Source organism: Vipera ursinii, assembly GCF_947247035.1.
Source record: "Vipera ursinii genome assembly, chromosome: 1".
Classification (NCBI taxonomy): Eukaryota; Metazoa; Chordata; class Lepidosauria; order Squamata; family Viperidae; genus Vipera; species Vipera ursinii.
The window spans coordinates 251,282,168-251,296,032 of NC_139512.1; the positions used below are offsets into that span (position 1 = coordinate 251,282,168).

General features: G+C 40.6%; 1 protein-coding gene across 1 annotated transcript in view; it reads right to left on the bottom strand.

The window, feature by feature from the left end:
- Nucleotides 1-9,797, bottom strand: part of PREP (prolyl endopeptidase) — a 66,004-nt gene extending 56,207 nt beyond the window's left edge. Inside the window, exons 1-2 of the mRNA XM_083356054.1 lie at nt 9,614-9,797; nt 893-967 (exon numbers count right to left, since the gene is read on the bottom strand). Of these exons, the coding sequence (XP_083212180.1) occupies nt 893-967; nt 9,614-9,658 (120 nt within the window). The 5' untranslated portion in view covers nt 9,659-9,797. The remainder of the gene's footprint in view (nt 1-892; nt 968-9,613) is intronic.
- Between the last annotated feature and the right edge of the window lie 4,068 nt (nt 9,798-13,865).

Below are 13,865 nucleotides of genomic sequence, written 5' to 3' on the forward strand. Positions count from 1 at the left end.
CATCCAATGGAGTTTCCAAGCGGAGTCCTATGAATATTTACTGAGAAGACTCACTGAGTTTAAAAGGGTCTAGTAACAAATGAAGTTGTGCTGGATGCTAGTTTAAAGGTGAAACTAGACATGTATATGGGAAAAGAAACACTGCTTGGTGCTTCTTTAATGAAAAGCAGCCAACTGGGAAAGAAAAGGCAAGTGTAAAATTGAAATCTTCCTTCTTTTGTTATTTCAGCAAATACTAGAAAGGAAAAGAAAAGGAACCACATCCAGCAACTAGGCAATTTAGTGACTTCCGCATATTTTGGATTCTATTTCTGCCATTCTTTCCACTGATCATATTGACTGGGCTTTGTAAGAAACTCAAACAGTGTATTATTTAGCTTGTTCTTCCCATTTCTTTTATCAGTCTTCAAGTAGTGTGTACCTTCAATTCCTGACAGGGGAGGTCCTTCATACAATAAATTGGAGATTTAATCAAGGAGAGAAGCAACCTGGAATTAAGGAGAAACTTCCTGACTGTGAGAAAAATTAACCAGTGGAACAGCTTGCCTCCAGAAGTTGTGGGTGCTTTATCACTGGAGGTTTTTAAGAAGAGACTGGACAGCCATTTGTCTGAAATGGTATAGGACTAGAGTAGGCAACCTTGGCTCTTTTATGACTCGTGGACTTCAACTCCCAGAATTCCTGAGCCAGCCATGCTGACTCAGGAATTCTGGGAGTTAGAAGTCCACGAGTCATAAAAGGGCCAAGGCTGCCTACCCCTGGTATAGGGGTCTCCTGCTTGAGAAGGTGATTGGACTAGAATACCTTTTGAAATGGCTTTTGATATAGAAAACACACATTGCTTTGGTTTACGTAGAACTTCCAGATGTCCAAAGTTATTGTTCATGCTTACTTTTGTTTGTTCACTGTCAGGATCTTCAAGCCAATTATAAGGATCATGTATCTTGCAGCCATGATAGTCATCTACCTTTAAAAAAACAAACAGAGATAGGTTAAAAAAACACAGTTCTCTAATATTAGAATTTCTTATACAGAATTAAAAAAAAATATTTTTCTGGAAAGCAATTAATGCAGGTGGAGAAGGTAAATAATTTTATCTGATTGCAAAGCAATAGCTTCTTCCAAAGAATTGATTAAACAATTAATTATAACTTGAGGTCCAATATTAAGGATCACATATAGCCATTTGTAACCCTATCACAGAAATGTGTGGATATAATGCCATCTGTCTCAACTGCACAGTGATAGGAAGAAATGACATACAGGATGGATGTCCACCAAAAATATAGGTCATTATGTTTTATTACCAAAGATATAACTTTTGCAATTCCTGCATTCAATAAGATGGCTGGCTACATGCAGGGACTTCTTTCTCCACCTGCCTAACAGCGACTATGTTCTCCATATGAAATACTGACTTCGGATGTGCTGACATGCCTATTATCAAAAGATAGAATTATTTATTACTTTAATTGCATGATTCTATAGTTTAAGATTCTTAATCCTACTGATTTCAGTGGCCAGGAATATAACCAATTTTTCATAGGATCAACATCAGTTCACACACATAGAAACCAAAAGGCTAGCAATGTTCTAATAGTAAGTTGCCTAAATTGTAATAGGAATTCCATTTATATAACTTGTTCTGTGTAAAATTTCAATAAAGACTTTTCAATAAAAAGCTACAACATCATTGCAAGAAAGTACCTTGCAGACTCTGATACTAGTGTACAGTGGATATAATTTATTTTAGTAATTTATTACTACTAATAAATAACGCATAGATATGTACGGTATTTATTATAATGGATCAGTAGCATCACAAAATTGCACATTTCTAAAGAAATGGAGAGGAAATACATGTTTCTTATTCACACTCCCTTTTTAACCAAGGTAGGTAAGTGGGTTAGGACGCTGAGCTTGTCGATCAGAAGGTCGGCACTTTGGCAGGTCGAATCCCGAGTGCCGTGTAACAGAGTGAGCGCCTGTTACTCATCCCAACTTCTGCCAACCTAGCAGTTCGAGAGCACATAAAAATGCAAGTAGAAAAATTGGGACCACTACGGTGGGAAGGTAACAGCGCTCCGTGCGCCTTTGGCATCTAGTCATGCCGGCCACATGACCATGGAGACGTCCTCGGACAAGCGCTGGCTCTTCGGCTTTGAAACGGAGATGAGCACCGGCCCCTAGAGTTGGAAACAACTAGCACGCATGTGCGGGGGAACCTTTACCTTTACCTTTAGGTAAGAATGCTGAAGCTGGCAAGTCACTGAGACTAGATAGACCTCACGCATTCTATAACCAAGTTCAGAATTTAAATAAAATCCATCACCAAATAAGGAAGAAGTAAAGGTAGGATTTAAACCCATGCTTGGATATAAATACAACTTAATTCCTAGACCCTGCAATAGCTGATCTCTGTTGTTGTCTGCAATAAAAGCAGCTTATCTAAACCTTATTTTCACTGTTTGATGCTAGTTCCTGAGTGCAAGATCTGAATGCCTAGAGAAAAAATTATATCCATGCCTTGGGAACGGTATTTCAACAGCATGTTCACAAGTCTATTCAGAGATAGCACTGGTTCCATGTTTAATTGTACATACAGTATATGACATTTAGATTGTAGTCCTATCTATTCAACTAATCTAATTAAAACTGCATTGTATTTTGAGGTGGATATATCGTACTGAAAATGTATATTATTTTCAATAGTGTAAAAACAGGCAGGAAATTACAATTTCTCAAATGAAATGAGAAAACATGAATTGAAAAAAAAAAGCTTGGTGCAGGAAGTGAAAGAAGCTGTAGATGAGAATTTTTCCTCCAACACTGATTAAACGTATCATGTAAGATATATATATAGACAGAAATAACAAAAATGTAATCAAAGAGAGCAAGGAAAGGTTGACATTAAAATAGGAAAAGAAAATGAGGAACAATTTCTATAGAAATTAGGAGCTGTCTCGGAAGTGGATAAAGAGGGCTGGCTATGCAGGGAGACTCTAGCAGACAGAATTGAATTAACAATAAAACTGATGAAATGGTTTAGGATGAAACTTAAATGTGGGAAAACTGGGGGGGGGAGTATTTTAAAGATCTGTGTGAAAATAGTGGTGATATGTTGTGGAATTGAAATTACATTGAATTGAAACTGTTCTCAATGTAAGCATCCCAGAAAAAAATGAAAAGGAAGTCATAAATGCTATGAAAATGTTGAAATACGGCAGTTTTGCTCAACTATGGATATATTAAAATATAGATGGGGTTCATCTAGGAAATGATGGTGAGACTTGTTCAAAATATGTCTGAAGACTTCAACTGTGCCTTACTGTACAGGGAAATGATGACCGCATTCTTTCAAATGGAAAAGTAGCAAGAGAGAGTGCAAAAGCTACAAGGTGTTAGATATGTCTGAAAGATTATTGACAGAATTTTAACCAGAAGTGAATGAAAAATGACAATAAACAAAATTTGTGAAGTGCTGCTGCAGCTTTATGCCAGTCGGTGTGTATGGACCAGATTTTTGCTCTTCAGCTAGTCACTAAGACCCACACAAATGTAAAAAAAGTAATTTATTATACATTTGTTGATTTAGAAAAAGTGTATAATAAATTCAGTCATTTTGAACTATATATTTTATGCAAATCCCGAGTTGGTTGCTGAAAGTGGCAAGAACATTATATAATGAAAGCAAAGCATGCATGAGAAAAAAATAGATTCCTTCACTAATCATTCAATATTGAGCAGGGAGAAAATAAAGGATGTGTGATTTTTCCCCTTATTGTTGGTCTATTTATGGATAAATGAATAAGGAATGCTTCCAATGATGTTGGATGTATGTTGCTTGGAGATATGAATTTACTTTTATTTTATAGTATTGTGTTGGATGAAAACCCAAATCATTTGCACCAAGAGATAGATAGGCAGTATGATGCAACAAGGATTATGGACTGGGAACTAATACACTGAGGCAGATAGTTGTATTCCATAGGAAAAATGGCAAAAGACTAAAGCAAGATTTACCTGTATATTGGCTGGAGAATGGTCAGAGAAGTTTTAAATGGTGCCAATGCTAATATTGAGTTGCATGTAGTTTGCTACAAGGAATGTTTGTCAAAAAAAGTAAATCTGGGTGTGGAAAAATGCATGCTTGTTTCTTATATGGAAGTGAGAAGTGTTTGGCTGGGGAAAACAAAAATAAGTAAAATCTCTTGGAGTGGGCAGCCATAATAAAAATAAATGAATAAATAAAGACAAGCAGGTGACCAAGAACCTGATGGTCACTGTGACCGAGCTCCAGAGATCCTAGGTGGACATCGGGAAGAGTTCTAGAAGGACAACCATCACTGCAGCTTTCCACCGATCTGGGCTTTATGGCAGAGTGGCTAAACGGAAGCCTCTCCTCACAGCCAAACACATGAAAGCCCGCTTGGAATTTGCAAAAAAGCACCCGAAGGACACTCAGACTATGAGGAACAAGATTCTGTGGTTTGATGAAACCAAGATTGAACGGTTTGACCTCAATTCTAAACATTATGCCTGGAGGAAACTAGGCACCACTCATCACCTGGTGGTGGCAGCATCATGCTTTGGGGGTGTTTTTCAGCAGTAGGGACTGGGAGACTGGTCAGGGTTGATGGAAAGCTGAATGGAGCAAAGTACAGGAATATCCTCAATGAAAACCTGTTCTACAGCGCTCAGGATCTCAGACTGGGCCAAAGGTTCACTTTCTAACATGCCAACGATCCTAAGCAAAACAGCCAAGACAATACAGGAGTGGCTTAGGGACAACTCTGTGAATGTCCTAGAGTGGCCCAGCCAGAACCCTGACTTGAACTCTATTGAACATCTCTGGAGGGATTTGAAAATGGCTGTCCACCAACAGTCGCCATCCAACCTGACTGAGCTTGAGAGGATTTGCAAGGAAGAACGGCAGAAAATCTCCCGATCCAGGTGTGCAAAGCTTGTCGCACCATGCCCCAAAAGACTCAGGGCTGTAACTGCTGCCAAAGGTGCTTCAACAAAGTATTGAGTTGAAGGGTCTGAATATTTATGCCAATGTGATATTTCAGTTTTTTTCTTTTTAATAAATTTACACACATTTCTAAAATTCTGTTTTCACTTTCTCATTATGGGGTACTGAGTGTAGATTAATGAGAAAAAAATGAATTTCAACAACTGTAGAATCAGGCTGCAGCATAACAAAATTGACAAAAGTGAAAGAGGTCTGAATACTTTCCGAATGCACTGTATATTGAGGTCATATTCAGCGAATAAATACAAAATTGAGAAACAAATATATGAAGAAAGAGTGAATGGATGAAGAAGAAATTGGAGAAAATCATGCTTGATGAGATTCTGAAAAAGAGATTGGTGAGAAAGAATAATGTATGAAGCAGTGCATGAGCACATAGTAGGCAAGGATTGCTTGCAACCATCGAAATACCTCAAGTGATATCACGAAAGGAGATGATGTAGTTTTAGCTAGGCCTCTTTGTTTTTCTCTCTCCCCCTCCCCCCCGACTTTATTTTATATCTTTACTTTTTTGGGGAGAGATTACAGTTTTAACTCTTTTTCTGTTTCCCCATAACATTGTTTCCTTAAAAAAAAATGGTACAATGAATACATATGCACTCAATCAATAGATACTCTGAAATCCAGTTTATTATGGCAGAGAGCTGGCTGGCAGGTTCGCTGGCTTGCATTTAAAGTTAGACTACATAAGTCATTTACATCCTTCTGAAGGACTGAATATGCCATCCTTCACAGTAATCCCAAAAGAAGAAAAACAGGATTAGCACATATTCAGCAATGGAATTCAGGTCTCTTTATCAAGATGATCTCTCAGTGAAAGTAATTGTTTGACCAGAGAATAAACCTAATTACAAAGACTTGGAATTCATTTCCATGACATCAGTGGTTCTATCCTTTCTCTGCTTATCATCTCTTTATTGAAGATAACCTGCTGGTCTCCTGACAATGGGTACACCAGATTGCAGTCTTTCCTACTCAATTGAGAGCAATTTTATTCAGAAAGGAAGCCTATGTAGTTCAATGGAAAACACATTTACATTAGTCAGCACTGAATCGCAGACACTTAGTATATCTGCACACAGACACAAACTCACATATACATTCAGCAACTTATTTATTTATTTATTTATTTATTTTTGGGACTTATATGCCGCCCTATCTCCCGAAGGACTCAGGGCGGCTTACAACAATAAAAACAACAATACAAAAATTAAAAAAGAATTAAATAACAGCCCCAAAATAAATTAACTACAGTTAAAAATTAAAACATATTTAAAAACCCATCATCAATCCAGGTCAGCCTGATGGAAGAGAAAAGTTTTGAGGTCGCGGCGAAAGGACCGGAGGTCCGGGGCCATCCGAAGCTCAAGGGGAAGTTGGTTCCAAAGGGCTGGTGCTCCCACAGAGAAGGCCCTCCCCCTGGGGGTCGCCAGCCGACGGCACCCTGAGGAGGCCCTCTCTGTGTGAGCGCACTGGGCGATGGGAAGTCGTCCCTGGTAGCAGACGGTCCTGCAAGTATCCCGGGCCTAAGCCATGTAGGGCTTTAAAGGTAAGTACCAGCACCTTAAATCTCGCCTGGAAGACAACTGGTAACCAATGCAGCTCACGCAGGAGGGGTGTAATATGGGAGTATCAGGATGCTCCCATCACTACCCGCACGGCCGCATTCTGCACCAGCTGAAGCCTCCGGGTGGTCTTCAAGGGCAGCCCCATGTAGAGAGCATTGCAGTAATCTATCCGAGAGGTAACGAGTGTATGGGTGACCGTACGTAGGGCATCTCGGTCCAGATAGGGGCGCAACTGGCGCACCAGGCGAACCTGGGCGAATGCCCCCCTGGCCACGACTCCAATATGATCTTCCAAACTGAGTCGTGAGTCCAGGAGGACGCCTAAATTGCGTGCCCTATCAACGGGAGGCAACACCTCTCCTCCCATAACCAAAGATGGAACCTCTTGGACAAGTCGAGATGCCGGTACGTAAAGCCACTCAGTCTTGGCCGGGTTGAGCTGGAGCCTGTTCTTCCCCATCCAAATCCGTACCGCTTCCAGGCAACGGGACATCACGTCGAGGGCATCACTGGCTTGGTTCGGGGTGGAGATAAAGAGCTGGGTACCAGAGATCCAATGTTGTTTATTAATTGATTTGTGAGGTTAATACTAGCGTATTAACAAAAAAAGACAACCAAGATTTCTGTTCTCACCTTGAGAACCTATGATCACTATAGGTAGTCCTTGACTTATGATTGCAATTAAGCCCAGCATTACGGCTGTAAGTCATGCTGGTCATTAAGCAGATCATCACGTGACCAACCTCTTTTTACAACATTTTTTGCAGCAAACATTAAGTGAATCACCATGGTCACTAAGCATATCCGCAGTCATTAAACAAACCCATTGCCACAATGGGTGGGGAGGAGGGGTTGCCAGAAACTAGAAGTAAAGGCTAGGCCAACTTCTTGTTTAAACAGGCTTCTTCAAATTGTCATCCCATCCCATATTTAGCACAATCATCCCCCTCTTTAAAAATGCAACTGGCACCAAAGAAGCTATTAGAACTTTATCCCAGAAAATAAGCAAAGCAAATTAGATAACTTGGAAAAGGGAGGTCCTGATGAGGATAGATTCAAGAAACCAATGACTTTCCTTGTGGTGTCAAACTTGCATATCTCTAAAATTATTGGGGTATCAACAGCTATTTCAAATCATTTGTAAAGGCCTGGTTATAGGCCTGATATTACATAGATATGAATATTGTATGGCTTTGAATGAATGAATGAATGAATGAATGAATGAATGAATGAATGAATGGGTCAACACAGAATGAATGAATGAGAGGGTCAACTAAGACCAATAGCTGAAGTTTTGCCAATCATTAGTTAATAAAATGAAGATATAAAATTTATTTTTAAAGCATGAATAGATTTACTTCCATGTCAGATGGTATAAAAAGCATAAGAAGAAAAAAAGATAGTTTCACAACATACCAGAAAGAGGAAGCTCCAAAGCTATTTCAACCACTTTATCAGAATAGAGTTTATTTAATGCTTGGGATATGTTACTCATGCAGAATTTCTTTTGTCACATTACAAACGTTAGAGATCCGCTCAGGAACACAGAGGTTAATACATTAGTATTAACCTCACCTGCTCAGGTGCAAAAAGCTGTCCATTTCCCCCATTCTCAAATTTAATTTTTCAGCTTTCAATTAAGAATTCACCCATGAAACTTACACAGAGGTGCCAATAGGGATCAACCTTGAATACATCTGTTGTGAGGAGGAAACAAAAGATAGTGTAGATTTGTCTCTCTGCTGGAAAACAATGTCTGCCATCTTCACTTACACTTAGTATGTCATGATGTAGAGAGAACTAACACATTGCAGAAAAAGTACCTGAGGAACAGCCTCAAGCAAATCAACCCACTTGTTAGTAACAACCCCAAGGTTATAGTTGCCATCTAATTTGGCACACACGTTTCTCTACTTGAATAACAGGTTTTGTGTTAATTTTAAGCTTGGGTTTGGCGAAAATACACCAACACTAAACTTCCAAGTTCATGCACAGAATTCACCTCCCCCCCATATAAGCAGTCTCCAAATTACAATAAACAAGTAACCAGATCAAAGTAAGCACTAGTTGCTTTCAGTAATCAGTGTGGCCAGAGAATATAGAGACCCTACTATCTAAATATCCCTGTCCCCCAAAACTCAGAAACCTTTATAGGATTGCACAACTGGTCTAGGTGTTTGTTCAAGTGTACAATTGATCTAGGTGTCTATTGAAGTGCACAACTGGCCTGGGTGTTGGTCAAATGTAAATTGTTCTTTTAAGATCTCAAGTATCCAAATGCGGAGGGGGCAGACGGTTTTGAACTACAGATAGTCCCCAACTTACAACAGTTCACTTAGTGACCACTTGAAGTCACAACGGCACTGAAAATAGTGACTGATGAACCATTTTTCACACTCATGACCACTGCATTATCCCCTATGGCAGGGGTCTTCAAACTTGGCCCTTTTATGACTTGTGGACTTCAACTCCCAGAATTCCTCAGCCAGCGCCTCGGCGGTGGGGATGCCTGGCTGAGGAATTCTGGGACTTGAAGTCCACAAGTCATAAAAGGGCCAAGTTTGAAGACCCCTGCCCTATGGTCACGTGATTTACATTCGGATGCTTGACAACCGACTCACATTTGTGACACTTGCAGGGTCCCAGGACCATGTGATTCTGGGACAAGCAACCTTCTGACAAGCAGGGTCAATGGGGGGAAAAACAAGATTCATTTGACAACTGTGTTAGTAATTCAACAACTGCGCTGGTGGTTCACCTAACAAATATGAAGCAATTCACTGAATCGAAGTCGTAAAATGGGGCAAAGCTCTCTTCATAAATTTCTCACTTAGCAACATAAATTTGGGGCTCAATTGTGGTCTTAAATTGAGGAAGAGAGAGAGAGAGAGAGAGAGAGAGAGCGAGAGAGAGAGAGAGAGAGAGAGAGCCGAAGAGCAGGAAGCGGGGAGCGGGAGAGAGGCTCAGATGAGAGAAAACCGGGCAAAAGAAAGGAAGTGCCGGTACTCACGGAGGTCTCGTCGCGAAACACCTCGGGATACTGGAAAACCTGCATGCTGTTGAGGGAAAGCAGGAGAAGCCGACAAGCGCCTCGGCGGTGGGGATTGCAAAGGGGCGGGAAGAAGGAAGAGGTGGACCCAGGCGGATCAGGGCAGAGGAAAGCGCCGCGCTTCTTCAGCCGGAGACAAGGCGTGCAAGCTCTCCACAGCCGCTAGATCCCTCCCATCCCCAACGAGGAGTTTCCACCTCCGGCAAATGGCAAGAGAAGCGAGGCGAGGAGACTCAAGCCGCCGCATGGCTCCCCCTACAGCAAGCCACCAGCCAGGCTTAGCTCTCTCTCTCTCTCTCTCTCTCTTTCTCTCTGCCTCGGCCGGGGAAGGAATTTGCCCAGCCAAGGGCGAAGGAGAGCCCCGCAAACGGCCCAAAGGCGAAAGAAGCTGTTTGGACAGGTTGCACCGGGTTATGCTTTGCCGTGTGCGTGGGTTTGCATCGAGGCTGGGCTCGCGCCGTCCCTGATCCACCCAGTACTTTACTACATGTTAGCTGCGGGTGTTACTTACACAAACCAGCCCCTGTGGTTTAAGCTTTGGTGTGACTAGTGAAGCCGGAAAATTGGGTTAGCAAAATAAACTGTCATTAACTATGAAGTCGGGCTCGGTTTGCCCCCTTTCTACGCTTGCAGTGGAATGCTGCAGCAATCCCAGGTTTTTTTTGTTGTTGTTGTTTTTTGTGGTGGTGTTTTTCCACCACTTCGGCCACAAAGGCAGGCAAGGGCGCTCAATTTTCGGATGAGTGTTTGGATCAAGAATTGACCGACTGAGCTTCATGGACTAACATGAAGGACTGGGCCAAAGTTACCCAACTGGCTTTCATGCCCAAGGCAGAACTGAAATTCATAATCTCCTGGTTTCTAGTCAGGTGCCAAGAATAGACTAAAAGGCAGTTGTGCTCTGTCATCTGCAATATTCCTTTTTAAACAGGAGGTTGGCCTGGTTCAGGATTTCATAATTGTATAAAGTTTTTTTTTTTTTTTACTATGTAGTATGCCGTGGTGGGATTCAGTCAGTTCGCACCACTTCAGCAGAACCAGTAGCTAATTTTTTTGTTGCCCAGGCTCAGATTGGCTTCCAGAAATGGCATCCACACAGAGAACCGCTTGGTTCACATATTTGAATCCCACCACTGGTAGTATGATATACAATAGTGTATATTGATTTTATAGCTTTGGGGCAATTTTAACTCTGTTTTGTTTTTTATTGTTAAATTGTGGTCAGGTGGCATTTAGAGGGCACATTGTAAATAATTTTGGGGGGGGGGGTTGTTTGACTTTACTTTTCATAGGGGGAACATAGATGTTCCAGCACAATTCAGCATTCAGCTATGCTGCATAAAGTCTACTGTGATGCAAGGGCCTTTGGCCAGCAGCAATTAAATTATTGGTAGATTCCCACTTCAGTGATTTCCCTGCTTTCTGAATAGGTGATTCCTGTCAGAGAGAGAAGTGTCTAGGTAAACTTCCACTGTGAGGTGTCACAAGTTTCACTTCTTTTTTCCTTCCCATTTAACATCAAAGTAAAGATACAGCATTCTAGCTTTAATTCTGGACAGTTTCCTCAGGCAGAATCAGTTCATCAGCTAGGGGTTCTTCTAGAGCAGTGTTTCTCAACTTTAGCAGATTTAAGATTTCAACTCCCAGAATTGCCTAGCCAGCATAAAAGTTGAAGTCCACAAATCTTAAAAGTTGAGAAACACTGTTTTACCCCCTCCTTGCCGAGCCTTTGCAGGTATGGCTAAGGAGATCCCCTGCCCAGGTCTATCTTGTGTCAGAAACTACCTTTCCTGGATTTGGGAGGCCCTGCCCAATGCCACTCACACCTGGATTAGTGTGATGCTATCTCTCATTTGAATTAGGACTATGCCCTCTGCTCATGAAGAGCACTCATAAACATTGCCTAGCCCAGAACGCTGGGGTTTGGGCAGGTATGGCTACCAGTCAGCTTACGGTACCATGCAATACCACTGCTGAAAGAGTTGTGCTTGTTGACAGCTGGGTTCCAAGTTTAATTCTAGAGACTGGTTGTCTCTCAAAGTCTCTCGTGGCTTAGGAGGTAGGCATCTTTTGGTCTATCAGTTAAGATCAAGAAGAGAAGACTTGCAGTGTCCTTTCTTTTACGGTTCTGCAGGGCCCACTCCCCTCCCCTCTTCTCTGAAAATAGATTGCCCTTTACAAGTATGAAATTTTTTGTAACTTTATGGAAGAGCTGACTGACGCCTGGAGTATTTTGCATAGGGTGGTATATCTAATATGACTGCTGTTATCAATCCATGTGTGGTGTGCTGTGTACAGAATGATTGCAGCAGCCTATAAGCCCTACTAATAAATTAATTAAACCTCCAAAGGTTTACAACAGGGAATGTTGACATGGTGCCATCAGGATTTTTTTCCCCCCATCATCTTGAACAAATCACAGCATGGCAGTGGAAAATATGGAAGTAAAATCCAGAACATTATCAGATTACCTCCCTCTGCTCTATCTGGGCAAAGTGATGCGAATTTTTTCTTTGTAGAATTCTGGGTGTAACTGAGTCTACCAACAACTGCTTATGTAATTTATTTTTCTTTCGCCAACCTATTAATTTGATGATGCCCAAGAGAGCTTATGCCATAAATAAACTTACATTCATTATGCTACAGAAATATGTATAAGGGCTGTTTCTGCATGTATGAATCCATTTTATTTTGGCCTGCTGTAACATATTTTTCCTTTATAAATAAAGCTGACAATAAATATAACAATAGTGAAATGGCATTTTTGGTAGGGAAGTGGGGTGGATGGGTATACTTAATGGAAAACTTTGTGTACGCACAAAGCAGGGTCTGTTTTGTTATGTCTGTAACATATGAAAGAAGTGGTTTCATTTCCTTCAGTTATTATAGTTTTTTTTTACCTTTCCTAGGTGTACAATAGACCAAAATTAATCCGAGTTAAATGCAGATGTAAACAGCATGTGGAATAATACCCATATTGGATTTCTTCATAGCAGAAAAACAATAGTATTACTTGTGTTGGTAATAAAAGTAATTATAATGACAGTAGTTTCCTGGGAGGCATTGTTGAGCCTTGGGTCAAATTAAGCAAATTGTTATTTACTTCCTTTTCTGTACCCAGCAAAAGATTATACCAATCTTAAATTTAGAAGGAGGGGAAAGGAAACAACCACTTTTATCTTTTAACCACAGTTTAGTTATTTCAATTGGATCAGGGCCAGCCAGCTCAAGGTATTTGCTGCCTCAGATGAAGGATAAGATTGTCCTTTCCTGAAATCCCACCCACAAAAGCCAACCGAGATTGGCAGTTGAATCTAATTTTAACATTGGTCATGGGCTGCTATCTTCAACCTCATTGGAGAATTGTGGGTGAGCTGCCTAAGTTGATTGTTTCACCGTGCCTAATGGTAGGACCGGCTCTGGATTAGATAGCGTATGGTTGGTGTATAGTCAACTTCCGCCTAAGGCTGGTGCATTAGCATTGCTTTTCTTAATCTATCAGGCTTTCCCCTATCAAACTGGACTGGAACGTCTAAACAGGCACCCACTGGAATACAAATATTTTCTTTGTTGTAAAAAAAGTTGGGAAGCCATTACAAAAGAATGGGCTTCTTTTTCTTGCCCAGTCTATTTAGAAGTTTAGAAGTAACGCTCACTTTTTCTCTGTTACTTGTTTAGTAATGGCCAGATCTAGTAGTAGGCTGCTTTGTTTTTAACCATACTAGCCATTACAAAAGAATGGGCTTCTTTTTCTTGCCCAGTCTATTTAGAAGTTTAGAAGTAACGCTCACTTTTTCTCTGTTACTTGTTTAGTAATGGCCAGATCTAGTAGTAGGCTGCTTTGTTTTTAACCATACTAGCTCATATGTCATACTCTATTTTTTAAAAAGTAAACCTTGCAAAGATATTTTGCAGCAATATGGTTGTGCAGCCATCCAACTTTAAAGAAAAATGGTAATTTGAAGCATATAGATGTGCTCACACAAGGCTTTTTATTTAAAAAGTTATATCTTTTTCTAGGGCTTATACAGTTGCTGCTACAAGATACCAGGAAGAAGAAAGTTGGGTTGCATCTTAGAAGATGCCAAAAGGCATGATGTGCACATGCAATTCAAATGACTTTTTCCTCTTCATATTGAGGCACAATGCATAGTGATAGTAATTCTACTATTATACTTCTTGTAACTTTTTAAATTAAATATATATGGGGACT